General features: G+C 45.2%; 1 protein-coding gene across 3 annotated transcripts in view; it reads right to left on the bottom strand.

Moving 5' to 3' along the window:
• The window catches only part of BMPR1A (bone morphogenetic protein receptor type 1A), a 180,349-nt gene that overhangs the window by 49,792 nt on the left and 103,741 nt on the right, over positions 1-26,816 (bottom strand). For 2 of the 3 annotated variants that reach the window (XM_006263165.4, XM_059729827.1), the window contains exon 3: positions 1,729-1,955. In XM_006263165.4, the coding sequence (XP_006263227.1) occupies positions 1,729-1,795 (67 nt within the window). In that variant the 5' untranslated portion in view covers positions 1,796-1,955. Of the gene's footprint in view, positions 1-44; positions 239-1,728; positions 1,956-26,816 lie in introns of those variants that run through there. The other variant, XM_019497124.2, reaches the window with a different exon arrangement.

A 26,816-nucleotide genomic window follows, 5' to 3' on the forward strand; every position in this document is an offset into this window, starting at 1 on the left:
CTATGCATTTATGGACTTAAAGAATCATTATATGCTGAACATACTGCTACTTTACTCTGAGCTCATCTTCATCTCACAGAGCTGTCCAAACAATCTTCACACCATGCGTCTTTCATTTCCCAAATCCACCAGGGCACAATTCTGCAACATGTTGCCAAAGCTGCTGTCCTCCACTGCTACAGTCATCCTCATTTTGCACTTTGAAAATGTAACAGTTTGTTATAATCGAATACAGTTTCTCTTTCAAGTGACAAACCTTATAGCAGCAGGGCACTGGCAGCCATTATCCCCATTTTTTTCTGGGGCAAATTATGGCTCCTATAGACTTGCAGTAAGGCTGCTTTGATGTGCTGTAAATCCAGCATGTCAGAGCAGACTCAATTAACTGGGTCTGCTGGAGTGTGGAAATTGACATGCTCCAGCAGCTTCCAGCATCATGTGTATCAGTGCCCCATGCTGAAAAATGGTGGTGAGGGGCTTAAAACTAAAACTTGTCCAATGAGATTTAGTTCAAAGCATCCCACTGCCATTTTTCAGTGCAGGAACCCTAATATCCATTGTGCCTGGGCGCTTTTAATTAGTGCAGCTGACTAATGAAAGTGCTTCCCTCGACTGCCCCCACCTCCCAGAGCATGTCTATAAATGCCCTTAGGGTGTCATATTTGTATGTTTTATTTGGGGTCATGTTGTATGAAGAAAATATGGTAATAAATACTGCTATGCTAAACTGCAACTTGCAAGATCATAGAATAAGCTTTAAAGCACCCCCAGTGCCATTTTTCAGCACGGATGCTGATACACTGGAGTCTGCTGGAGCACAGTAATTTCCACACTATAGCAGACTCAATTAAGAGAGTCTGCTCCAACACACTGTAATTGGAGTGTGCAATTACAGTGCGTCAGAGCAGCCTCAATGTACGTGTATAGGCACCCATAGTTCCCATTCTTTTATGCCAGAGAGCCTTATGGCAAAAAACAGTAAGATTTTTTGCTTCTTGAAACATTTGGAAAACTCTGGGTGCTAATGTGGAGAGACTTGGGAGAGAACTACATTCAAAAGTAAAACATTCATGTACTACTTTAACAAACTTGGCAAACAACTATTGATTTATGTCCAGAATATGAATGACAGTTTAATTACCATCTGCAAATCTGCTTCTCTGAACTGTGAAGATGACTAATCATTTGTCCACAATGATATCTATACATACTCATGACAGGAGATCCAGAGAAAAAGCAACAGTTATTTGCAATGTGAATAAGATGACAGTATAATTGATAAAGACTTTAATTATTTAGCTTTAATAATTTTTTTCATATGTGTATCACAGAGGAGGACAGACTGATTTAATGTTAAGTTTAAACAAATCAATCGATCATGTCTTTATTTCCCATCTTACTTTAAAGTTTTGGTTTTTGTTATCAAGTGCAGTATTTTTCTCTAAATACATTTCTTATTGCATATGTGTTAAATCTGATTTAACTACTTCAACCTAACATGCAAAGATACACATTTTTCTGTTAAAAGCCCTTTATATTTTCTAGACAAGTAAAAAGATAAAAGCACTTCAGCCACCTGAACTTTTTCCCTGTAAGAGCATGGGATTGTACAATAAGATGTGTAAACAGAACTAGTTTCATAAACCTAAGGGAACAAAAAGGAACTCCGTTACAATTATTAAAAAACCAAAATAAACCATGAGATTATTTTACTAAATATACACTTACCTTGAACCTGAAAAACAATGAGCAGATAGGCTCCTAGTAATCTGACATAAGCCTTCAGGCGAGTCATTGTTCACTTTGAAACCTTCCTGTGTACTGTCACCTGTAGCAACTGGCCCTCCTGCTTGACAAATTTTAAGGTCGATTGGTTCAGGGAAGTCTCATATAAGCTTTAGTAGCTAAATGATTTAGTAGCTAATGATGATTTAATAATTATTTCAACTTGCCTCCTGAAAGATATAATGAAAGTAAGATGTTAAGTAGCTACTTAAAATTCTTCCACATTTGAAAGAAGGGAAAAAAGCAGAATATTTTAAATGGATCAAATGTAACTGCCCTACTGCAAATTAACTGCATACATTTATTGGAAACAAAAATCACTGAGATTAAGCCACTTTACAGAATACTGTAATTATACTGAAGCCACAATTTCAGTATGAATACTCACAAGATATTTTTGAGTGCACCTTAGGATCAAAATCATATTTAGAATTTTTACCAAGATCATAAGATATAATGCTACACCCTACTTTGCAAACATAGTCTTAGGAATATGTGTTGTTTTACCACTGAAGAGATTCAATCCATTTAAAAACTGTTAGCCTCTATACTCTTAGCAATGTATTACTACTATATTACTAAAAAATGGTTACTAGTAAGTGAGTTCTTTAGTTATGCCTCTTATGCAACAGAAACATTCCATTCAGATACCACACTTTAGAAAATGCTTGTAGAATAGCAAACACCTAAATGAAAATAATACTGCATGGAAATCTAATTAATTACTCAGTTTTTTACCATTATAACCACTTAAGATGTGTGAGCTGTACAAAACTATTAAAGTTATTTTTTAAAATGTAGCTGATCTCATTTTACATTCGGGCTCCAAGAAATCAGATAGAGAAGACAGTGGAACCTCTCCCTCTCTTCTCCCACTATAACCTATTCACGTTTTTTATGAGTCAGTAGGGTGAAGCATTTGCTGAAAAAGATAATGTATTCCAGCAGACAGCAATGCAATAAATTATTTATAATCACTTTTGCACCATCTCAGAACATTAATTTCTTCTTGGATTCTCATTTGGGCAGACAATAAACCACCACTGAGAAATCAGGCCAACTCATGGGAATGCAACCGACTACAAAGTTAAAATATTTATCTGCTTATTCACTAAATGAAAAAACAGCTAAGACAGTTAAACTAAAAAATTCACCATTCCAGGCCCGTAGCTGGCAGATATTCTACTTGCTTTAAGTTGAATTGTTTTGTTCTCTTGCTTGTTCTCCTATTTATAAGTTATTTTGTTGTCTTACTGTAAGCTGCCCTGAGCCTTTGTTGAGAAGAGCGGCATAAACATTGAATACATACATACAATGGCTGCATTAAGTGTAGCACTTTTAGTCACTTTTTCCATAATTAAGTTTTTACTATGATTAATAAAGCAAGCATAATTAGGCCTCAAAGGACTAAAAAGCAGCTTGAACACCTAAATAGTTAATAGAGACAAAGAAGATTCTGTATTAAGATGAACAGAGTACTGATTTTGCCTTTCTTTGGCCTCTTGTTTCAGTGGGCTTGACCCCCATGACCTCTGTCAGCCTGGCGCTATTCCTGAACGCAAAAGCTTGTATTTGTTCAAGGATATGCTGCAATTACTGTTGGTGGCCGCTTCCACCATAAATAACTCAATCTGTCTGTTGGTAGACCCAAGAACTTTTCATTTTAATTAGTGATTCAGAGGCATTTAACATGGAGGCAAATTACTGGCAGAGCAGGGAGGCGTCTGTCACTTTCAATTTGTATGGGTAGAGGGCATGGAGCCTTCGACCTGTGGCCTACTTTTCACACATCTGTGACTTCTTAGTAATGAAGTAACAAAGAAATTTCACCACTGCAAGATGCAGACAGAACTGATACAAAAAGAGAATATATCTGGATACAGAACTATAAAGCCATAGAACTGGGACAGTTCTAACCGCAATGTACAATGAAACAACTCTACTCGCATTATTATGACAGAATAGGAAACAAGAATTGAAATAAAACCATGACAGAAGCATTGGTCTATACAACCTTTTCAGTAATACACTAGGCCAACAGCCTGAAAAAGTAAATGCAACATACTTTAATCTTACCTTCAGAAAAAGCTTTAAGCAGTGTCTGAACAATAAAATAACCAAACCATTCTAAAGCAATTGACTGTAAATGAAACAATAATAATGCCAAAGTCTGGTATGGAAGAAGCTTTATAGTTAGGAAACATCAATACAGTAGTATTAAATAATGAATGTCATCACTTTTTCTTTATTAACCTTTTATAAGGAGGAAAAGTCTAGAAACTTAAATTCTTAATAAAATACTTGAAATTAGAAAGGATAAGCTGAGTTTGTATTCAGTGCAAGAGTAAGGAAAGCCTTTAATGAAATGACTTGGTCAGCAGTTCTGATAACCTGATATATACATGTTTTCCTTGTTTCATAAATAAAAATGCTTATTTTTAAAATGTATTTCTTGTTGAAGTTTGCATGAAATAACAAGTACAACAGAATCTCCCCATCTTGCTCTCTGTTAAGTTGTGATATTAACTGCACAAAAATTAGTGATCTCACTCCATGGCTCAAAAATTGAATAGACGAATGTTCTGGTGAAGTCTCGTAATAAATGCATGTTTCATCTACCAATGCACTATGAAGTAAACTAAAACTTAACAGTCACAAAGAAATGAGTTAGGTCATTTTATGTGATACATTTCCCCTGTTCAGAAAAACCTCAAATGTTCTCAGGAGGGCTTCGTATAGAATCTGTGCATTCTCTTAGCAGGATCAGGGCCATTTTGCACAGTTTCATTTACAAGGCAATGTGCAAACATAACCTCAAAACGGATTTCCCAATTCTTTGTGGAAATTAGAGAGCTTTTCATGAAGAGTTAAAAGTAGCTTCAGAATGCTGTTATACCTGGGTGCTACTAATTTTATCTCCACATTGAGAATCAGTCATATATATCTAGATAGCTATATCTATTTAAATATCTATATCGATATAGATATCGATATAGATGATTTATTAAATAATCTCTAGCATATATATATATGCAAGGGACTAGGGACAGGCATTCAAAAAGCTGAAGCCTGAATTGATCCAATCTTTACAGGTTAGAGTAACCTGCAAAGACTGGTCCGATTTGCAACTGAATAGACATTCACTTTTGATTCTGGAAATGCAGGCACATGTCTGCAGTGGCTCAGGCTAGAAGCTGGGGGTGTTAGAGTAGCCCTTCCTTCCCTTTGGCAGCAGCCACAAGGCCAGAGGGAAGCTGACCTGGGGGGCATGGCCAGGCTCTGGCAGGCTGCTAAGTATGATTGCGGAGGGTTTAAAACCCCATCCTGGCCTATAGGGACCCCCACCGGGGTGTATCTGGAGGGGTAGGGGGAAGCAGCCCTTGCCAGGCTTGTGCCAGGGCAGGGGGTGGGGGATTAAACTCACCTGTCTCCAGGGAGGCATGGGACTCCAGCCGGGGTCTGCCCACCTTTCCCCCCGATCCTGCTTGGGGATCAGGGAGCCTGGCCAGAGCTGGCTGGCATGGTCCTGCTATCCATCCAGGGCTGGGGCTGTGGGGTTGAGCCAAGCTGGCCTGTGGGTGCTGCTGAGGGTGGATGCAGAATGGCCAGCCTGGGCTGGGCTGGGCTGGGCTGCCAGAGCCAGGCCCTTCCCAGTGGGCTAGGGCTGTGGGGGCTGCATTACCAGATTGCTCCCAGCTCCCAGGCCAGATATAAACATTTATCTTTTACTAATAAGAATTTCTGATAAATCTTAGAAACTTATTAGCTAGAAATGACTTAAAAAGGGAAGAACCTGGGCATACTAATTGATCACAATGAGTTATGAGTGTGATGCAACTACAAAAACAAATGTGACCATATGATGCATTAATCCAGATACTTCCTACGGAGACAGGGTAGCATTAATATCAATGCACAAAACACTAGTTAGACTTCATCTGGCATTCTGTGTATAGTTCTTGTCGTGTATGTTCAAGAAACATGATTTGAAACTGGAAAAGTGCAAAGAAGGGCTACTAGGATGATCAGAAGGGCTATAAGGATGATTCAGAAAGCCAATCACATGAAAGGAGACTTGAAGAACTTAGCTTGTTTAGTCTAGTAAAACAAAGGCTGACAGGAAATATGACTGTGCACTATAAATACACTGGGGTTTATAAACACCATTAAGAAGAAGAGCTATTTAAGCTAAAGGACAATGATGGCACAGGAACTGGCCACAATTAAAATTAAGTCTGGTTTCTAACCATCATGAATGAGAGTGAAGTTCTGGAACAGCCTTCCAAATGGGAACAAAGGTCATTAGTAGTAGATGAAGCTTCACTAATTTGTGACAGGTATTATGTCAGGGCACTGGACTTGACCCAGGGGAGAGAAGGCCAAACTTTTTGGCAGGTGTGGTACAAATTAACCCCTCACTCTTTCTGAGTACTACTCTGATCCCTTACCCTTGCCTCTGCCCAATCTGATGCTCTGCTTTGTGCTCCCAGCCCTCTGCTCCTTGTCTGATCTGCTGCTCTACTTTTGGCTCCCTGCCCTATCTGCCACTGTGCTACATGTCCTCTTTCTGATCTGCCATGTGCCACATACAGAGGTTGTCCTGCCACTTGCAGCACACAGGTTGCAAGCTGGCCACTCCTGGCCCAAGGGATTCCTAATAGGCCTTCGTGTAATATATTTAAAAGGGACACAAGTTCAAAATCTAATCACAATGACAACCATGTTAAATAGTTTCAAATTCTGAACCTGCAGACTTCCCTGGTCAAATTTAATCATTTTATATCCATTCCTTTTTCCTGGAGAACCTTTTCTTTTCTCTGTGAGAGAATCCTATACAAAGAAGCAAAAGCTAACTATACTTAAGTGCTGACAAATTAACACACAATACAAGGTAATTCCCAACCCATCAGATTTAAGTGCACTGCATTATTTTAATGTATTATGAATAAATGAAACTAACACATCATTACAATTCAGAAGCAAGACAATATACCTGGGCCAGATTCATAGGTAATATAAACCAGTTTGGCTCCACTGAAATAATGCAGCCAACATACATTTTTAGAAAGAACATAATCAATTTATTCTTAGTAATTTTTAAAACACATTCTGTCCTGTACTAATTCATGTAACCTGAATGGGATTTGCTAGTCCAATCACATGCAATTTATTATGACAGCATAATTAAGTTCTACAACCTAAAATGTGACAGAAATGCACATTTCAATGCTCTGTGACAAAGCACGTCAAATTCTATAGAAGTTTTAATTCAATGTGCATTTGTGTACATCATATACTGTCAGGTGCAGAACAGGAAATAAAATAAAAAATTGTTTGGAGAATGTTTATAAATAACAGTAGTTTGCTTTGTGATAGGGTAACTCAACCCTGCTGTTACTGCAATAGTGTTTCTGTTCATATGGAAGTTAGTAGCAATTTTGCTTCCTGAAACAAAGTCATAATCAACAGAACATATCTCAGGGGCGGGCAATTATTTCGGGCAGAGGGCTGCTTACCCAGTTTTGGCAAGCTGTCGAGGGCCGCATGGATAGCCCTGCCCCTTGACAGGTGCCCCGCCCCCATGTCACCATCTTGGGACCAATGTCTCAGGGCCAGCTCCGGTGGGGCCAAGAGCGGGGCGCAAGCTGGCAGGGATCTGTGGAGCTGGGTTGGGCTGCACCAGCAGGGAGAGGGGGGAGCTGGCCCAGCTCCATAGAGCACCTGCCGGCCAGAACCCTGTACTCCTGCTGCCCTGCTCTGGACCCCACTGGCGCTGGCCCTGGGGACACCAGTGTGGGCCCCATGTACCTGCTCACTCCCAGTTACCCGCCAGCCCTGTGGTACAGGTGGGGGGCAGCGCACAGCTCTGACCCCCTGCTCGCTGGCAGGGAAGAAGTTGGTGCTGAGCATGGGGAAAAGTGACCAACCCCCCAGCCCCCATGGCCCAAACTCCCTGCTGCAGCCGCTCACAGCGCATGCGGGGCTGTCCTGAGCAGGCACAGGTGATGGCCAGGGTGGAGAGGCAGCAGATTTTTGCAGTTGGCCCAGGTTCTCGGTAGCTGCTGACAGGGGCTTTGGGTGGGGGGCAGGGGCAGCAGGGCTGGGGCACAAGCAGGGCATCCTGCCATGTACCCCCTGCCCTCATTTTGTTTTGAGCAGACACAGGCAGCCCTGCCTGGGCTGTGAGTGGCTGCAGCAGGGAGCTCTGGCCACGGGGCGGGCAAGGGGCCACTTTTCCCAGTGCTCCACACCAGCTCCTTCCCTGCCCTTCCCCCACCCTTACCTGAGGTTCCAACCATGTAGTCCCAGGCCAGAAGCCCCTGTTGGGGGTTCCAGCTGGGGGGGTGGGGCCTGGTAGGCCCTGCTGTTGTGGGAGCCCGCTGGGCTTTCCCTGGGTCCTACTACCCTTGGTTCCTGTCATTTTTGATAGGAACCAAAGACAGAAAAATATTCATTTTCAAAATTTTTTAGGGGCCCCACCAGTCGGATAGAATGGCCTCACGGGCCGTATTTTGCCCAACCCTGACATATCCGAAGGGGAAGAGATAACTGTCAAGTTTCTTACAACTTTTGCTGAATTCTCATCAATAGGATTATTCCTCCATTTGTAAAGTGGTAAACATTTCTCTCTCTTCTCCCCCCCCTCCCCTTAGGAGAGAGCTGGCTGTCACAGTTATTAATGATGAAGAAATTACAGTATAGCTATTTTTTTTTTTTTTTTACCATGTCCTGGAGAATTGGGGTAGCTTTACTCCATGATGCCTGTCTCCCTGTTACTCAGGAACTCTCTTTAATTGTTACAGAATTTCTCCAAAATTTTACAGTACTGAAATTCCGATAAATATTTTCACAGTGCCATCAGATGTTTACACATATACTTGCCATAACCAAGTCGAGCAAGTGCCCATGTCACAATAGACCGTATGGACCGACCTCCACTCCCAAATTTGGTCATGGAAGTGCGCTGTGACATCAGCCATTCCGCGCTCTATTTAGCAGCCCGTCATTGGCTACTCTAAACGTATAAAAGTCCGTGCAGTTTCCGCCCACTTTGGAGAACTCCAGATACACCTCGGAGTAAACTTGGCGGACTGATCACCCACCAACGACTCCCTGTCACCGACCTCCCCGACTTACCCCCTTTCCTGCGCGCTCGGTAATTCGTTTATGGAACGTCTTGTCTCGCTTCAAGGGCTCTTGCTACGTTTCTCTCGCTACGTTTGTAACTCGTTTGTAACTGCAATTAAGCCAGTTCTTCCTACGCTGCACACATCAGTAGCGTAAGTAAACAACCTTGTTGCAACCAATACGCATCCGTACCTAATTCCACACTACGCGTCAAAGTACCCACCTGACGGTTCGGGCTCCTGGCCACAGCCCAGCAGCCGGTCGGCCACCACAATACTATGCTACAGACATCACACATTTTCTAATTTAATGACCCTCATTCACCATTTGACTTTTATTCATCTTGACTCATGATTTTCCTCTATTTAACTCTATTATTGGTTGCCACTGGGGCAGCATCTTTTACTAAGCGGGACAATAGATGGGGTAACTCAACCCTGCTGTTATTGCTGTTATTGTTTCTGTTCATATGGAAGCTAATAACAATTTCTAACTTGACACCCTTGCTCCTTCCCAATAGATCTGACATCAATTCCTTCTATTATTATCCAGCAAGGTATATGTAGCCCAGATAACTTGGGAATATACTCTCCTTCTCCAATTGAAGGGGATTGTTAGCTGGCAGGTGTGTTGTGGGGTGGGCACTGCAGACCGCTCAGTTTCCCTCCATCCCTATAGAACCAGGCCAGGAGAGTCAATAGACTTAACTATATACACATGTATAGTGTATATAGTTAAGGGTGATGATTTTGTGGTCAAGCAGCTTCTGCAGATGCAGCCGGACCTCTCCCATCTCAGCCAGTGGTATGTGATATGATCTTTCACAAAAGGGTCTGTGATCCCTAAGGCATATCTGGTGCTCAACTCCTTTTGCCTCCCCTACATCCCAGTCCTGCAGGGAAAATACATTGGCCTAGGCCTGGAGTTTTTTCTGTAATCGGACCTTCCATTCCTCAGGTGCGGGGGAATCCCCAAAGAAAAACCAGTTAGGATGGATGTGCAGGGCACTGTCCTTTTTTTCCAGATTCACCATGTCTGCTTCCCATACAGGGGCCACTTTTTGCACTGGGTGCACGACTACATCTCTTAGGGAAGGATTTTCCAACACTACAGTGACTTGCTCCCCTTTCAATTCTCGAGCCTCGAATACTCCATTGGGGACTCTCAAAGTCCCCAATCCCCTTTTTTCAGACAGGGTCTCTACCACAATGGGTCCTAGCTGCTGGGGCTCTCCCCGACACCTGCATGTAGTGGGTAGGGCCCACTGGCTTTGGGCAGGGATTTTCTGGGGGGCCATCCCAGAGAAATGCAAAGCTCCCAGTATTTGGGAGGATTTTCCCATACATTTCCTCTCCCAGCGGGCATAGGAGTCAGAACATAGAGTGTGCATTGGTAACTGCTCCTGATATTCCGGGCCAGCCTGTTGCCTACAATATCAGGCCAGGTCTTAGAATATAATGGAGTTGGTCCCAATGAGGAGGGAGGCCCCCTTTATCCAACCTGGGTCCGGGCACATTAGGGAAATGGAGTTCACCTTCTTCTCCACCCCAGCCACAGACGTGGGGAACTTAATACGAATTTCTAAGTACCCATGGTATGGGTATGGGTTCTGGCTAAGCCCACATAGACCCAGCCCAGTAAGGGGACTTGCTGGGGCAAGATGGGCTTCACCCCTCTCCTAAAGGCAAGCGTGTCTTCTCTTCCAGGTTGGCTGATCTCGTACGGCGAGCTTTAAATTAGCCTCGCCGGGGGAGGGGACTGCAGGAAGACATGGAGACACCACCCAAGCAAGACAGGTGACACATGCAAGGAGTGCCCAGGTAAGAAACAGGGGTCCAGATAGTATTCCTAATTGGGGGGTGGCATGAGCAGCTATGCAAGGCCTTAAATGCCTGTATACCAATGCTCGTAGTATGGGGAATAAACAGGAGGAACTCTCCCTCAGAATAGCCAGTTCAAACCCAGACATAGTAGGGCTTACAGAAATGTGGTGGGATTCATCCCATGACTGGGCAGTTAGCATTACGGGCTATAGATTCTACAGGCAGGATAGAGAAGGAAGGAAGGGAGAGGGTGTGGCGCTCTATGTCAAAGAGCAACACACATCCTCTGCCAGCAAAATGGGGTTGGAGGAGGGACAAGCTGAAGTGCTCTGGGTCAAGATACAAAGGGGTCATGGGGAGAGGGATTTAACAGTGGGGGTCTACTACAGACCTCCCAAACAAGGGGAGGAGCTGGACTGGGAATTTTGGGGCCAGCTTGCAAAGGCACTTAAGGGAAGGGATGTAGTTGTCATGGGTGATCTAAATTACCCAGACATCTGCTGGGAGGAGCAGTCAGCCAGGTCGGACCGTTCCAGGAGGTTCCTGGCTGAGATACAGGACCTCCACTTAACCCAGGAGGTGCACAGTCCCACTAGAGGAAATGCCCTGTTGGACCTGGTCCTGGCCACAGGTGATGACCTGGTAAAGGGGCTCCAGGTCCTTGACCACCTGGGTAATAGCAATCATCGCTTGCTGGAATTCACCATCCAGAGCAGGGTGACAAGGGCCTGCAGCAAGGCGGTAGCCCTAGACTTCAAGAGGGCCAACTTCAACGAGTTGAGATTGGTGGGAGAGGCGCTGGAGTTCTCAAGGGCAGGGGAACTCAGTGTCCAAGGTGAGTTGTCGTTCCTTAAGGAGATGATACTCAGGGCCCAAGGGGTGACGAACAAGAAGTAAGGGGGGCAAGAGTGCCCAAAAGCCTCCCTGGCTCACCATGGATGTCCGGGAATGCCTGGTTGCCAAAAAGGCGGCGTACACCCAGTGGAAGGGGGGTGCTACTTCCAAAGAGGAGTATACCTCCACTGCTCGGGCCTGTAGGGGGGCTGTTAGGAAAGCTAAGGCGCACATAGAACTAGGACTAATGTCCAAGATCAAAGATAGTAAAAAGTCCTTTTTCAAATATATAGGGAGGATGAAGAAGGCACCGGGAAATGTGGGGCCCCTGCAAGATACGCTGGGCAATCTGGTGGTTGCGTCAGAGGAGAAGGCAGACCTCTTTAACAAATTCTTCACCTCCGTTTTCTTGTGCAAGGACCGGGACTCCCCCACCGTGATTCAAGACAGACTAGAGGGGAACACCTCAAGACCTAAGGTTGAGGAGGACCGTGTTAGAGTGCTTCTGGAGGGGCTGGACGTGTTCAAATCAGCAGGTCCAGATGCTCTCCACCCCAGGGTGTTGAGGGAGCTAGCAGGGGTTATTGCAGGGCTCTTGGCACGGCTTTACGAGCGCTCGTGGTGCTCAGGCCAGGTGCCAGATGATTGAAAGACAGCCAATGTGGTCCCCATCTTTAAAAAAGGGAGGAGGGAGGACCCAGGCAACTATAGACCTATCAGTCTTATCTCAATCCTGGGGAAACTCTTTGAGAAGATCATTAAGGAGCACATCTGTGATGGGCCGGCATCAGGGATGATGCTCAAGGGCAACCAGCACGGTTTCATTAGGGCCAGGTCATGTCAGACCAACCTGATTGCTTTTTACAATCAGGTCACAAAAGCATTGGATGCAGGTGTCGCCGTGGATGTAGTCTTTCTGGACTTCAGCAAGGCCTTTGACACTGTTGACCACCCCATCCTCATTAAAAAACTAGGCGACTGTGGCATCGATCCCTACACAATCAGGTGGATTGCAAATTGGCTGAAGGGTCGTACTCAGAGGGTGGTGGTGGATGGGTCATATTTGACCTGGGGGGAAGTGGACAGCGGAGTCCCCCAGAGCTCGGTCCTTGGGCCTGCACTGTTCAATTTCTTTATCAGCGATTTGGACGGGGTGAAAAGCAACCTGTTCAAATTTGCTGATGATACCAAAATTTGGGGTGAGGTGGGCACGTCAGTAGGGAGGGAAAGACTACAGAATGACCTGGATAGGTTGCAGGTGTGGGCTAACAAAAACAGGATGCGTTTCAATACTGACAAGTGCAGAGTGCTGCGCTTGGGCAGTAGTAACCAGCAGCATACTTATAAGATGGGAAACTCCCTTCTTGAGAGCACGGAGGCAGAAAGGGATCTTGGAGTCATCACTGACTCCAAGATGAACATGGGCTGACAATGCGAGGTTACGGTCGGCAGGGCTAGCCGGACTTTATTGTGCATCCACAGGTGCATCTCAAGTAGGGCCGAGGAGGTGATCCTCCCACTCTACGCGACACTGGTCAGGCCGCAGCTGGAGTACTGTGTCCAGTTCTGGGCACCCCACTTCAAGAGGGATGTGGACAACATTGAGAGGGTCCAGAGAAGGGCCACCCGCATGTTCCAGGGACAGCAGGGCAGACCCTAGAATGAGAGGCTACAGGACCTGAACCTGTTCAGCCTTCACAAGAGAAGGCTGAGGGGGGACCTGGTGACTGTCTATAAGCTCACTAGGGTGGACCAGAAGTGTTTGGGGGAGAGTTTGTTTCCCCTAGTACCCCCCTGGATAACAAGGAATAAGGGCCACAAGTTGTTGGAGAGTAGGTTTAGTTTAGACATTCATAAGAACTACTTCACATTAAGGGTGGCTAGGATCTGGAACCAACTTCCAAGGGAAGTAGTGCTGGCTCCTACACTGGGGGTCTTTAAGAAGCAGCTTGATGCCCACCTGACGGGGGTCAATTAAGCCCAATTTTCCTCCTGCCCAGGCAGGGGGTAGGACTTGAAGATCTACAAGGTCCCTTCCGACCCTACTTCTATGATTCTATGAAGAGGATGCAACACCACGTGCTGAAGGTGTTTTTTATAGAAGGACTCAAATATGATGGTCACTTGCGATCCACTATCCAGAATGGCCATATACCTTTTGCCATTCACTGCCTCTGGGATCTCTGCCCTAGGGCCTATTAGTTCTTCAGGCAGTGAGTTTGAGACCAGGGCTTGGGAGTCTGGCAGGCTCTGGGGCACAGCCGACTTCTCTGCTCCACCCGTCCCTCATTTCCCGCCCCGCATTGGGCCTTTAGCCGCTGAAGAACTAGGTCTGGGTTGTCCAGCTGTGTACACTCTTGGGCCAAGTGCCCATATTCCCCACATTTATAATAGATCCCCAGCATCTTAGTCTCAGCTTTGGTCTTGGCCCGGGGTGGGGCAAAGGATCAGGTCCAGGGCTGCCTCCCTGGAGGAGCCCTGGAGACCGCGGCTACCCACACTGGCTGGGAGGACTTTTCTTCAACCTCTGAGGGGCCCTCTTCTTGTGGGGTCACTGCCATTACCTGACTAAAAGGTCCCTGATGTGAGGAGACTTCTTGACAGACCCACATGGCATCCTGGAGGTGAAGGATCTCCTCCTCCTCCTTCATTTCTTTCACTAATTGACTGAAACCAGGAGGGTTGTTTTTCTGACCAGCCAGATTCAAATCCCTAATAAGGGCCAGGCTGTATCGGGCCCCTACTTGGACCTGCTGGAGACTCACATGATCCACCTCGCTCTTTGCAACACCTGCTCCAAGCGTAACAAATACGAGGACGCAGCCTTGCCTTTGTGCTGGAATGTGCTAAGCAGTTCGTGGTATGCTCCCCCGCCATGGGATGGCCGTCCAAAAACATCCTGTAGGGTCTGAAGGCACTGCTGTGTGGTGATACCAGGATTTTGGAGCTTAGCGGTATGGATGACTCCAAAGTCACGTCTAATCTAAACCTACTCTCCAACAACTTGTGGCTGTTATTCCTTGTTATCCTGGGGGACGGTAGGGGAAACAAGGTCTCCCCCAAACCCTTCTGGTCCCCCCTAGTGAGTTTACAGACGGTCACCAGGTTCCCCCTCAGTCTTCTCTTGTGAAGGCTGAACAGGTTCCCTTAGTACGTCAAGAAGACGCCGCTGCTTCTCTTCATCTAGTATCTGCCATGTCATCAGAGTTTCCTGTATGTGGGCATTCCAGGACTCAAACCCTTCCTCTCCCAGAGGGACTGGGAGATTTCCTGAGAAGTTCCTCTGTCTTTTATGCGCAGCTCGGTCATTTGAAAAATTTACCACTTCCCTGATGACCTGTTGCAAAGCCACAAGCCATTCAGAGGTAACACCGGGGGAGGCTGTCGCCCTTCCTTGCTCAGTGGATCCTTGCCCATCCTCTCCCCCAGATTGTTGAGGACTAGCAGGATCTGACATGATTCCCTTTCTGGCTCTCTATAGAGATACACACAGCACCTTACAATATCAAATTACCTGCTAACAGATCCCAGGCGAGCCCCCAAAATATAACCCAGGTAACGTGGGTAATCTGCCGCCCCAACCTCTTAGCCCAGGAAGTTTGCTGCTTCCTGGGAGCCCGCACCCGAGACATTGCGGAGAAGATCCCTAAGCTCCTCCAACCCACTTACCACTATCCCATGCTCCTCATCCATCTAGGCACCAGTGACACAGCTCAGAGTGCTCCTAGCCAGGTCATGAGGCGCTACAGTGTGTGGGGCTAAAGGGTCTGGGGGCACAGGTGGTGTTTTCTTCGATTCTCCCAGTCTTGGGCTATGGGCTGAGGAGGGAGAGGAGGATCCAGGTAGCCAACCAAAGACTGCAGTGCTGGTGTCATTGGGAAGGCTTTGGCTTCCATGACCACAGTCTGCTCTTTGGAGAGAGAGGCAGCAAGCTGCTGGGAAGGGATGGCCTCCACCTCTCTCTATTGGAGAGGAGGCTCTTCTTAGCTAGACTGGCTGACCTGCTACACTGGGCTTTAAACTAAGCCCGCTGGGGGGACTACTGCCACTACTGGCCCACTGAGCGGCCCTTGCAAAGCCAGCAGGCCAAGGCACATAAGGGATCCCACCCCAGCCCCAGCCCTGGAACAAAATGTAGGTAGGGCAAGGGCCCCCAAGGGGACACCTGCGTGTCTATACACAAATGCCAGCAGCCTGGGGAATAAACAGGAGGAACTTGTTCTCCTGCTAAATGCAAATAACTATGATGTCATTGGCATAATGGAGACCTGGTGGGACTCCACCCATGACTGCACCACAGGTATAGACAGCTATACCTTGTACAGGAGGGACTGAATGGATAAAAGGGGCACGGGTGTAGCTCTCTATGTCAAGGAAAGCTACGCGTCCCTGCAAGCCGACATTGGCACTCATGGTGGATGACTTGAGACCCTCTGGGTTAAAATCCGTGGGGAACACGGCACAGGGGATACTACGGTGGGGGTCTACTATAGATCCCCTACCCAGTGTCAAGACCTTGACCAGGAGTTCACCAGGGAATTGGCTGAGGCCGCACAATCCCAGTGTATGCTTGTCATGGGAGACTTTAACTACCCAGACATCTCATGGGAGGAGCGCTCGGCCAAATCCAAGCGGTCGCAAAGCTTTCCCTCGTGTGTGGATGACCTCTGTCTGAACCAGGAAGTCTACAGGCAGACAAGAGGTAAAGCGCTTCTCGACCTTGTACTGGCAACTGGGGATGACCTAATCAGTGACCTAACGATCAAAGGGAAGCTGGGTGACAGTCACCATGTGCCGATCACCTTCACCATCTGCCATAAAGATGGCAAGTCAGTCAGTGATACAGAAGTCCTCGACTTCAGGAAAGCTGACTTCGACAAGCTAAGGAAGCTTGTCAGAGAGGCCCTAAAGGGCCACAACCTAAAAGGAGAGGGGAGTTCAGGACAAGCAGTTGCTCCTCAAGGGAGCAATCCTGGATGCGCAAGCAAAGTCCATCCCGTCTTGGAGGAAAGGCAGCAAAAGGGCACAGCAGCCCCCTTGGCTCTCCAAGGAACTGGTGGACCTCCTGCGTCTTAAAAGGAAGACCTACAAAGGATGGAGGTTTGGAACCGCCACCAAGGAGGAATACTATGCTCTGGTCCGGAACTGCAGAGAGCAAATCAGGAAAGCCAAGGCTGTGATGGAACTTCAGCTAGCTACAAATATCATATCAAGGAAAATAAAAAGTCCTTTTTTAGATATGTGGGGAGCCGGAGAAAAAGCAAGGGCAACATTGGACCCCTGCTAAACCAGATGGGGCAACTGACAAATGACGCCCAGGAAAAAGCGAACTTGCTAAATGGGCACTTTGGGTCAGTCTTTCACCAGTCCCATGGGATGGCCCTGCCCACTGTGGGTCAGGGAGGCCCAGGTTAGGGAGATTCCTTGCCCTCCATTGAAGCTGACCTCGTGAAGGAACACCTTGACAGGCTGGATACCTTCAAGTCAGTCGGCCTTGATGGGTTACATCCAAGGGTACTCAGGGAGCTGGTGAGAATCATAGCTCAGCCCGTGGCATGGATCTTTAAGAGTTCTTGGTGCTCTGGTGAAGTGCCCAATGATTGGAAGAGGGCCAATGTTGTGCCTATCTTCAAGAAAGGGAGAAAAGTAGATCTGGCAAACTACAGGCCCATCAGCCTGACCTCTGTCCTGGGGAAGGTCTTGGAAAAGATTATCAAGGAGGCCATCCTTAACAGACTAGCTGAAGGCAATATCCTGAGGGATACCCAGCATGGGTTTGTTGCGGGTAGGTCTTGCTTGACCAAGCACATTTCCTTTTATGACCAGGTGACTTATCACCTGGACAAGGGGGAAGAGACAGACGTTGTATATCTTGACTTTAAAAAAGCCTTTGATCTGGTATCCCACGATCACCTCTTGGCTAAACTGGCTAAATGCGGCCTCAACCTCACCACGATCCACTGGCTGGGGAATTGGCTCTGTGGCAAGACCCAGAGGGTGGTGGTCGATGGGAGCCAATCGTCTTGGTGCGCTGTGAGCAGTAGGGTCCCTCAAGGATCTGTCCTAGGGCCTATACTATTTAACATCTTCATCGATGATGTGGACATTGGTGTCAGAAGCGGACTGGTCCAGTTTGCCGATGACACCAAACACCGGGGTAAAGCATCCACACACCTGAGGACAGGAGAGTAATCCAGGAGGATCTTGACAGGCTCAGGAAATGGGCAGACAAGAACCTGATGGTGTTCAACACCAAAAAATGCAAGGTTCTCCACCTTGAGAGGAAAAACCTGCAGCATGCTTATAGGCTTGGTAGTGCTACGCTGGTTAGCACGACAGATGAATGGCACTTGGGGGTCATGGTTGACCACAAGATGAACATAAGCCTTCAGTGTGATGCTGCGGCTAGTAAAGCGAGCAAAAAGCTGGCTTGCATCCATAGATGCTTCTCAAGCAAATCCCGGGACGTCATTCTCCCATTGTACTCGGCCTTGGTGAGGTCACAGCTGGAGTACTGCGTCCAGTTTTGGGCTGCACAATTCAAAAAGGATGTGGAGAAACTTGAGAGAGTGCAGAGGAGAGCCACACGCATGATCAGAGGTCAGGAAAACAGACCTTATGATGAGACGCTGAGAGCCATGGGGCTCTTCAGCCTGGAAAAGTACAGGCTTAGGGGTGATCTGGTGACCACCTATAAGTTTATCAGGGGTGCTCATCAGGATCTGGGGGAACATCTGTTCACCTGAGTGCCCCAAGGGATGACAAGATCGAATGGTCACAAACTCCGCTGCGACCGATTCAGGCTGGACATAAGAGAGAACTTCTTCACTGTCTGAGCCCTCAAGGTTTGGAATAGACTGCTGCCAGAGGCGGTTCAAGCACCCACTTTGAATGCCTTTAAGACACATTTGGATGCTTATCTTGCTGGAATCCTATGATCTCTGCTGACTTCCTGCCCCTGGGGCATGGGGCTGGACTCGATGATCCTCCGGGGTCCCTTCCAGCCCAAGTGTCTATGAAATCTATGAAATCTTCTTCTCCAATTGAAGGGGATTGTTAGTTGGCAAGTGTGCTGTGGGGTGGGAACTGCAGACTGTTCAGTTTCCCTCCGTCCCTATAGAACCAGGCCAGGATAGTCAGGGGACTTAACTATATACACATTTATTTACATTAACTTATCACAAGGGAAAGGAACATGGATACAAACATATGTACAATGTGTATATATAAGATAGCTAAACCAGTAACACAAAATACCCTCTGGGTAAATGACAGAAAATCTTATACCAGTGCTCCAGATACAGGTAAGTCACAGGTAAGTATCTGATCTGAAACAGATAAACCCCAAAGATAAACTCAATCCCAAGGGGAAACCCCAATGCCCTTGGGCTTTTCCCAAGCCCTACAAAGAAGCTGGTAACTTTAGGGGGGCCCTCTCAGTGGGACCTCCCCTTTCAGGAGCCTGTAACTAACCAGGGGGAGGGACAGACTCCCCTCCCCTGTGGGAATCCTCTTTTCTCTGCAACTCACTGCTCCCAGGCCTGGAGGGTGGTCCTTGTCCTCTGCGCCAGGCTGCTCTCTCACCTGCAGTGGGCTTTGGGTGGGGGAGGTGGGGGGGTGTTGCTTTCCCCTGGAACAGGGCTCTGCAATGCAGGGCTTCTGGGGCCTCTGGCTCCCTGTCAGCTGGCTCAGTAGCCCAATCACTGCCTGGCTCTCTGGACTCAACCTTTTGCTATGGGTCGGAGTCGTGGGCTGCCTCCTGTAGCGCCAGGCTCGGTTCGCTCCTGGACCCTCCATGCAACGCCTCCTGCACCGAGCTCCCAGCCTCGTTCTGGGGGTTGAGGACCTGAGCTGCCCAATCACTCCAAAGGTCCTACTCTGTGCACTGTCCTGTGCACTGTGTCTCTGGCTGCATGCCAGAGGTTGCAGACCTGAGCTGCCTCGCGCAGCTCCCAGGGCCTGGATGCCATGTGCCGTGCTGCACACTGAGAGCCTAGCTGCTGGAGCCGTCCACCGTTTCCCACTGATGGAAGTCTTCAGGGGCACTTCTGGGCTACTGCTCTGCCCTGCTGAGCAGCTCTCCTCAGCAGTTCTAAGCCCCGCTCTTCTCTCTTCTCACTCCCGGATGTGCTCCCCTCATGCTGGGCAAACAGCTCCTTTTATATGTTCCAGGGCTCCGCTCCTGAAGTTTTCTGGACCTGAGTGTTGCAGTCTTCAATCAGGTCCACTGGGGGTGGGGGGGAACTCCTCTCCCTGTCCCCTCAGGAAAGGAGCGTGAGTGAACTCTTGCTGCCTCCTGATTGGGGGATGAACTCCACCAATCAAAACAGCAAGATTTCAAGCCTGGGACTCAACCCAAGCTCCAAAAGGCAAGCCTGCTACATATAGTAGAAGTCTGTCAATTACTAAACTTTTGTCTCTAAAATCCCATTGAGTATGAACATGAAGAAAATGTAGGAATAGCTCAAAATTTAGCAGAAACCCAAATTACTAATGAAATCTTAGTTAGAAGAATTGAATAAGAAAAAAAAATATTAAGTTAATATAACAGGATACCATTCACATGCTTTGCTTAAGCTCCCATTCCGAGGCAATAAGGGAAACATGAATTATTAAAAAAAGATAATAAACATTATGTGCCATTTTATTCACTGTGTATCTCAATAATTTGTCCATTTGATACTGTCTACTGGGCAGCAAGCATAGATTGGGAGCTATAAGAAAAAGATGCTACAAAGAAAGTTAACGCCTGCATGGATTCATTTAAATTTATGTACACGTGTATTTGCACTGAAGCCTGGGCTGTAAAGTTTAGAACCAAGACAATTTGTTTTATAGCAGTAATTCTCAAACCAGGATGCCACAGCACCCTGGGGTGCCTTGGGATCCTTTTAAGGGCACCACAGGATGCCATGCAAGTTAGCACTGTCAGATATGCAAACAATTCACAAGATAAACCCAGAGATTTCAAAGAGGAATTCAGCATTAAAAACATTCTGTCCTCAGTGCTCTTGAGCTCTCTGCAACAAAAGAACTGCTCTATTATTTTTATATAGTCAAAAAATGAATGAAAGCTGGGATCTAGCATTTTCCAAGGAGTGCTTCAAGTCTTTTGAGGAGTGCCTCAAATATAAAATGTTGAGAACTACTGTTTTAGAGAATTTTTTTAATGCTTTCCAGTTTATGAAAACACATGGGAAGAATGGTGTCAGTGCCATATAGCACATCTATTAACATGTGCTTTAGTGTTTTAAAATATTTGATCACATCTTCAAAATATTTTGTACAAATAATAATTATAACAAATTAAGAATTATAGGGGCAGGTTTTATTCACTTAATATCTTCAGTATTAATCTATTACCATTGCTATCCATAACACTCACAAAATACGTCTATAGAACTAAAAAGGATAAGATAGATATTTTAGCCTGCACAGTCATTAAAAACAAGTGCCCCATTTGACCCCTAAAACTTAAAAACCAAAAAGTTATGAAATTATAGAAATTCTCTCACATAACTGTTGATTTAAGCAATAATCTTGAAACCTGAAGTGAGTTATCTTAAGAGAAGAGAAATTCAGTGCTTCAGAAGAGAAATTAAGAAAAGAATGAAAATGTTATCTCTTCAATAAATATTTCTGTTCCTCTTGCACATATTTTTTACTTCATGATGCCTTCAGGGAACAGAGTTTCTCTTTTTGAATGCTAAGGATGACGAAGAAAAGGAAAATGGATTACACACTGAATTTCTGACAAAATGTGTAGTTAAATGAAGCTGGCTTTACAGCTACAAACAAGTTTTTCTACCTAAATACCTGTGGCTTGCATAAGATAATTTGTGATCAGGGGCATTTTGTTAAAATGTAGAGTTTTTCTTTTCTAGAGTATCCTTTTAAAATAAGCATATGTAAAAAGAAAGAACACTCCAATTTTATGCTTGGCATGAATGAAAAGGAAATAATACTGAAGAGCAGCAAAACACAGCCAAACTAGTGGTTTTATGCTGAAAGAAAAGACTACCAGCTACACTCCCCCCCTTACATTCCTCCTGCATCTCAGTCCGCACCTTAATTCTTGCTTCTTATATAGTAAGGTTTTCTAATTTTTCTGGCCAGCTGCCAGTTCCATAAAACAACTCAGAGTAAAGTTTTCTCCTTTCCTTGGGCCCCTCCCCCCAAAGCAGCTCTAGGTGCCCTGCCTGACATGCTTTTCAAGGCATGCTAGACTACATAGCAGACTTTCTGGCTCCACTTCCATTGTTTGCATGGCTGCTTTGCTCCTTATCCAGAGCCTGGATTAGCATAAGAATACTTACTGTCTTCCTGCTCAGCTAGCAATCTCCCCTTCCACAACGCCTCCACCCCCGTAAAAAAAGATTTTACTTTTTACATTCTCTTTCCTCATCTTCCAAATAACCTTTTCTTATTCAAGGTCCTATTAAATATTCTGATCAGGCTCATAAATATGTTTGCTTGAATAAGTGATTGTCAATAGATTAAGAGTAATTTTTGTTATTGCTGTTACAGATCCTCTACTCTTCCTGGTAATGATTTTATGTAGTACTTCATTACAAGGATAACCTTCAAAGCAAAGAGCACTGTGCATGCAGCACAGAAACAGAAAAGATGTAGGAGAAAAAGAGCATCACGATCATAGAAAATTTGGGTTGGAAGGGACCTCATCTAGTCCAACCCCCTGCTCAAAGCAGCACCACCCACAACTAGATTATTCCAGCCTTTGTTGAGCCAGGACTTAACAACCTCCAAGGATGGAGATTCCACCACCTCCCTAGGTAACCTGTTCCAGTGCTTTACCACCCCACCAGTGAGAAAGTTTTTCCTAATATCCAAACTAAACTTCCCTTGCTGCAACTTGAGAACATGAGCAACCCTAGCCCATTTTCCCTCTTAAAAAAACAACCCCCCCTGACGTAAATTTGTTAAAGAATTTGTGCAAAAATGAATTTGAAATGTAGTAAGGAACACAGGATTTTGTACTGCTTTGCCAAAAACAAACTGGCAAATACTAGTAACAGGTTAAAAGTGGGAATTTCTTTTGCTACTTATTTGATAACAGATGTTTTTCATTTGGCTTCCAACTAGGGATGCCAGGAGCTGTCCCCCCCCCATTTTTGATAAATCCCAGCAATAATGGTAGAACCTATACTACTACTATAGGGGTATAACATGGTACTTCAGGACCAGGGATAGTAGGTAACTTGCTCTTATTCCATTTAAAGTAGTTCTTGTCAGTTTAAACAGTGTAAACAAAAAAAATTGCTTCAAAATAGATGCAAATATTTTTTTTCCATTATTTTTTGGGTGTGGTGTCATTTGGTTCAAGTTAATCCATCAAACCCAAAAATGTGTAAACAAGATAAATCACACCCTGTGAGTTTTATCAAGTAAACAAGTGATACTGTTTTTTCTGGTGTACACGTTTAGCACTTCCCACTTATAGTGGGATACCTGAAAAACTAGTTTGCTTTGTGTTTATACCTGTGCCAGAATCAAGTCACCCTCCCAAAGTGGCTATGATACCCTTTAGTGGCCATGCAGCTCCTGCCCCACTCTCATTCCCTGGGTACCCTTCCTTTTCTCTCACCTGCCATGCCTTTAAGTAATTAATTGATTTGTAAAAAGGGAGACTATTGTAGGGTCCCAGAGCAAGCCCTCATCCATCCTTCAGCCAGCAGGGCCCTCCTGGACACTACTGGTCCAGTCCTGACCCTCAAACACTAAGTGGGCCCTCCTGGCTCCACCCATGCCCCAGGAAACCTGTTGTCTTAAGGGCTATTTCTGGTCTCCTTCCACCCCTACAGCCACATAAATCCATGCCTCGCAGATGTTACTGGTTAATCGCTTCATTGGGGCACCTTGACCCAATATATTTTTAGGCATCCATGTCTTTGTTGGGTCTTTGGCCTTCCCAGCTTAAGCCCCTTCTTTCTACCTAGGCCTAGCCTAGGCCCATTGCACTGAACTGTGGCTTCTGGGCTCCAGGCTCTGTCTTGCCCCTGTTAGGGGCTGAGCCCCCAGCCCTAGTTTTGCCCCTCTAGCACACTGGGCCCCTAGCCCTCCAAGCCCCAAGTCGTCCCTGGCTTACATTCTGCCATGGCTTACGTCCTACCCTGGCAGGGCTCTAAACCTTGGTGTGCCCCTCAGGCAGCCCACTGTGCTCTCCTCACCCACCCCATATAGCCACACTCAGTCCACTAATTTAAAGCTTAAACAAAAATATAAGTCCACTGGCTACAACTAAAACTATCCCCGCTCTGGGTCATACTATCCTGCAAACCTTTAGCTCCTTTACTTGCACCTCCTAGGGCAGCTCTGGTGCCACTCAGCCCCTCTCTGGGAGCCATCATGATCAGGAACTCCTTTCCCTGCCTACAGAGCTAAACTACCTACCTGATCTCCAGCACTGGTTTTATATGCCTCCAAAGCTCCACTCCTTCCTGTCAGCTGGCTCTCCAGCCACCCACAGGAGTTTCCTTTCAGGCCTGTGGACCAGTTTGCCTTTCCTTGCCGCAGCGTAGCTCAGCTGCTTCTGGCTCTGTGCTTCTGAGATGCTTAGACGCCTGCCCTGGCACAACTTACTGCTCTGCAACTATTTCCTGGGAGAGTTACTCCCTAGGGTAACCTACATCTATGTGGCTATGAGTCTCCCTGTTTGTGCATAGCTAGCTCATTAGTAGACAGCCTGCTTCCTGGCTGCCAGCCCTCCCAGAGACAACTCAGTCTGTTGCAGCCTCCTCTTAAAAGGAGCCCCCAGAAGTAAAACCAGAATCTTACATCAGGGCCACCCAATTTCACCAATAATAATGCAAAACAATTTCACTAATGCTTAATTTGGAGGGAAGATGACCGTATCAGAATTAGAGGCTCAAACTTTATCCTTCACTCCATAAAGCATACAGACTTCAGGCCAGGGGCAGGCAATTATTTTGGGCAGCAGGCCACTTGCTGAGTTTCGGCAAGCCATCAAGGGCTGCATGACAGGCAGCCCAGGGCAGATTAATATTAAATTTTCTAAATTTTTTAGGGGCCCCACAGGCCGGATAGAATGGCCTAGCAGGCCGCATCTGGCCCCCAGCCGCATTCTGCCCACCCCTGCTTCAGACTAACATGACTAATCGTCTCTCCATGAACCAGCATAGCTTTACATCACAGCATCACATCCTTCTTCCAAGAGAACCAATTAAATTCTGGTCACCCCAAAGCAGATCTTTGTCACCACCAGCTGATAGAAACAGAGTTAGACACTTTCTGAAGTTAGTTATAATCAGTAATAGCCCAAAGTAGTACTTAAAGGAGCAAGCAGAAAAGTAGTGTTTAAAAGGAAGTAGTGTTTAAAAGGAAACTCCCCATCCTGCTGCTAAAACTTAAAAAGCACAATGTTACGAATTATAAAAGACCTCTGAGATAACCCATCCTAAAAACCTAAAGGAGAAAACTGAAATTTTTAGAATGTAGAAGTGAAATTTTAACTACCTTTAAAAATTTTTTAATGATAGTAATATTATTTCCTGAGCTTTTTAAAAAATAAGATACACTTTCTTGCATTACATCTGTATATTATTGTTACTGTGTTATGCAGATTCACAGTAGGTTGATCTAGGGTTTCAAAAAACAAAAACAAACACAAAACAAAGATAGAGCCAATCTAAAATGCAAAACAGCATTTCAAATGACAGAAAAGATACCTTAAAATGAACAATGTCCACTGCCTGTTATAGAATGTGTGAATTATTCTGACACTCATTACAAAAGCATCACACATCACTACAATAGCTCATAACAGATTAATGCATAGACAGGTATTTCATAAATCAGCATGGTGTATTAACCACCGGGCTTTCATAATACAAAAGAAAATATTCATTCCACTCTAAATAGAAGTATCATAGCTACAAGTAAAGATAACCACAATTCTTAACTGCAACGTCTGTAAGAGAACTATAACCCTTAAACTCTGGGAGTAAGCCTCAAGACCTTAAAGGTATGAGTGTATACCCTGAGTTACTGTCAATGCTTTGAAAGAGGCATTTTACAACAGCTTTCCTGATTCAAAATGCAGTCTGAGGCATAAAGAAGTTAAACTAGTATATCTTCTGTATATTCAGCCTTCCCGTAAATCTTCTGTGATTAAACTGCAGAAACATTGCTACACACAATGAGAATAATATACTTCCCTTAGTTCATACAACGTTCTTTCAAACAATATGGCTTCAAAGCAATTTCTAAACCAAACTGTCATCTTGCAGTAACTAGACAAAGGCAGGGTTCAAGGGTAATGTTTATATAAGTGTTAAGTAACATTGTGAAAGTCCTTACACAAACTACCAGTAAACAATAAATCCATAAAGAATGTCTTGAGATACACAATACAGAGACAAAAATACTTTTTATTCATGAAAAATTAGTTTAGTCATTCTAAAAATGGTAAAGTATTTCTTCTATTATTGACTCAAGCAAGCTTAACACCTGACCCACCTTCTGCTTGACTCAAAAAACTATCATTGTTCTTACTTTAGATATACCATGAAACAAGAAAAAGTGTCTTAATGATTGTGAACTGAACATAAAATGTACAATACGAAAGATATTTAATTAAAAATGACATTTGAAACTACTCTACTTGTCTATAAATTCCCCTTGCCATTTTTGTGATTTTACATTTATACTTTTTTGTCTTTCTGTATACAATGACATGTGAAAGATAGTAGGCAACTGTCAATCCTCAGACACTAGTAGCTAGGATAACTAACAGAATAGATGACTCAAACTACACAAGCAGTGATGTCCAGTGACTAAAACAAACTGAAAAAAGGCTTTAGTTAGCTGTCATTTTCTGCATGCACAGTAACACGTAAAAAAATGAAATGTAAATCAGATTTTTAAACTAACAATATTCCTTTAACAAATGCTATATCTGAAAATGGATACTAATTGTATGTATCTAGATTTATGTGAACCCAGCCAATAATGATCAGGTCAAAACTTCTTTGTTTCCAAGTTTAAAGGGAGGGAGGCATCTTACCCATTCTCTTTAGCATTCTGAAGTCTCTGACACCCACTTCTCTAAAAACCTATTCTCATCCAGGAATACTGTCATTTTATTGCTGTAGCCTTTCCACTTCTGTCCTTCAATGACGTAACATGATCTCCGTCTCATTTCTACACAAATGATTCAAGGACCAAGAGCTACAGGCCAAAGCAGCCTGAGGACTGAGGCCAAAACTG

The sequence above is a fragment of the Alligator mississippiensis genome, chromosome 6 (genome assembly GCF_030867095.1).
Source record: "Alligator mississippiensis isolate rAllMis1 chromosome 6, rAllMis1, whole genome shotgun sequence".
NCBI classification, from domain to species: domain Eukaryota; kingdom Metazoa; phylum Chordata; order Crocodylia; family Alligatoridae; genus Alligator; species Alligator mississippiensis.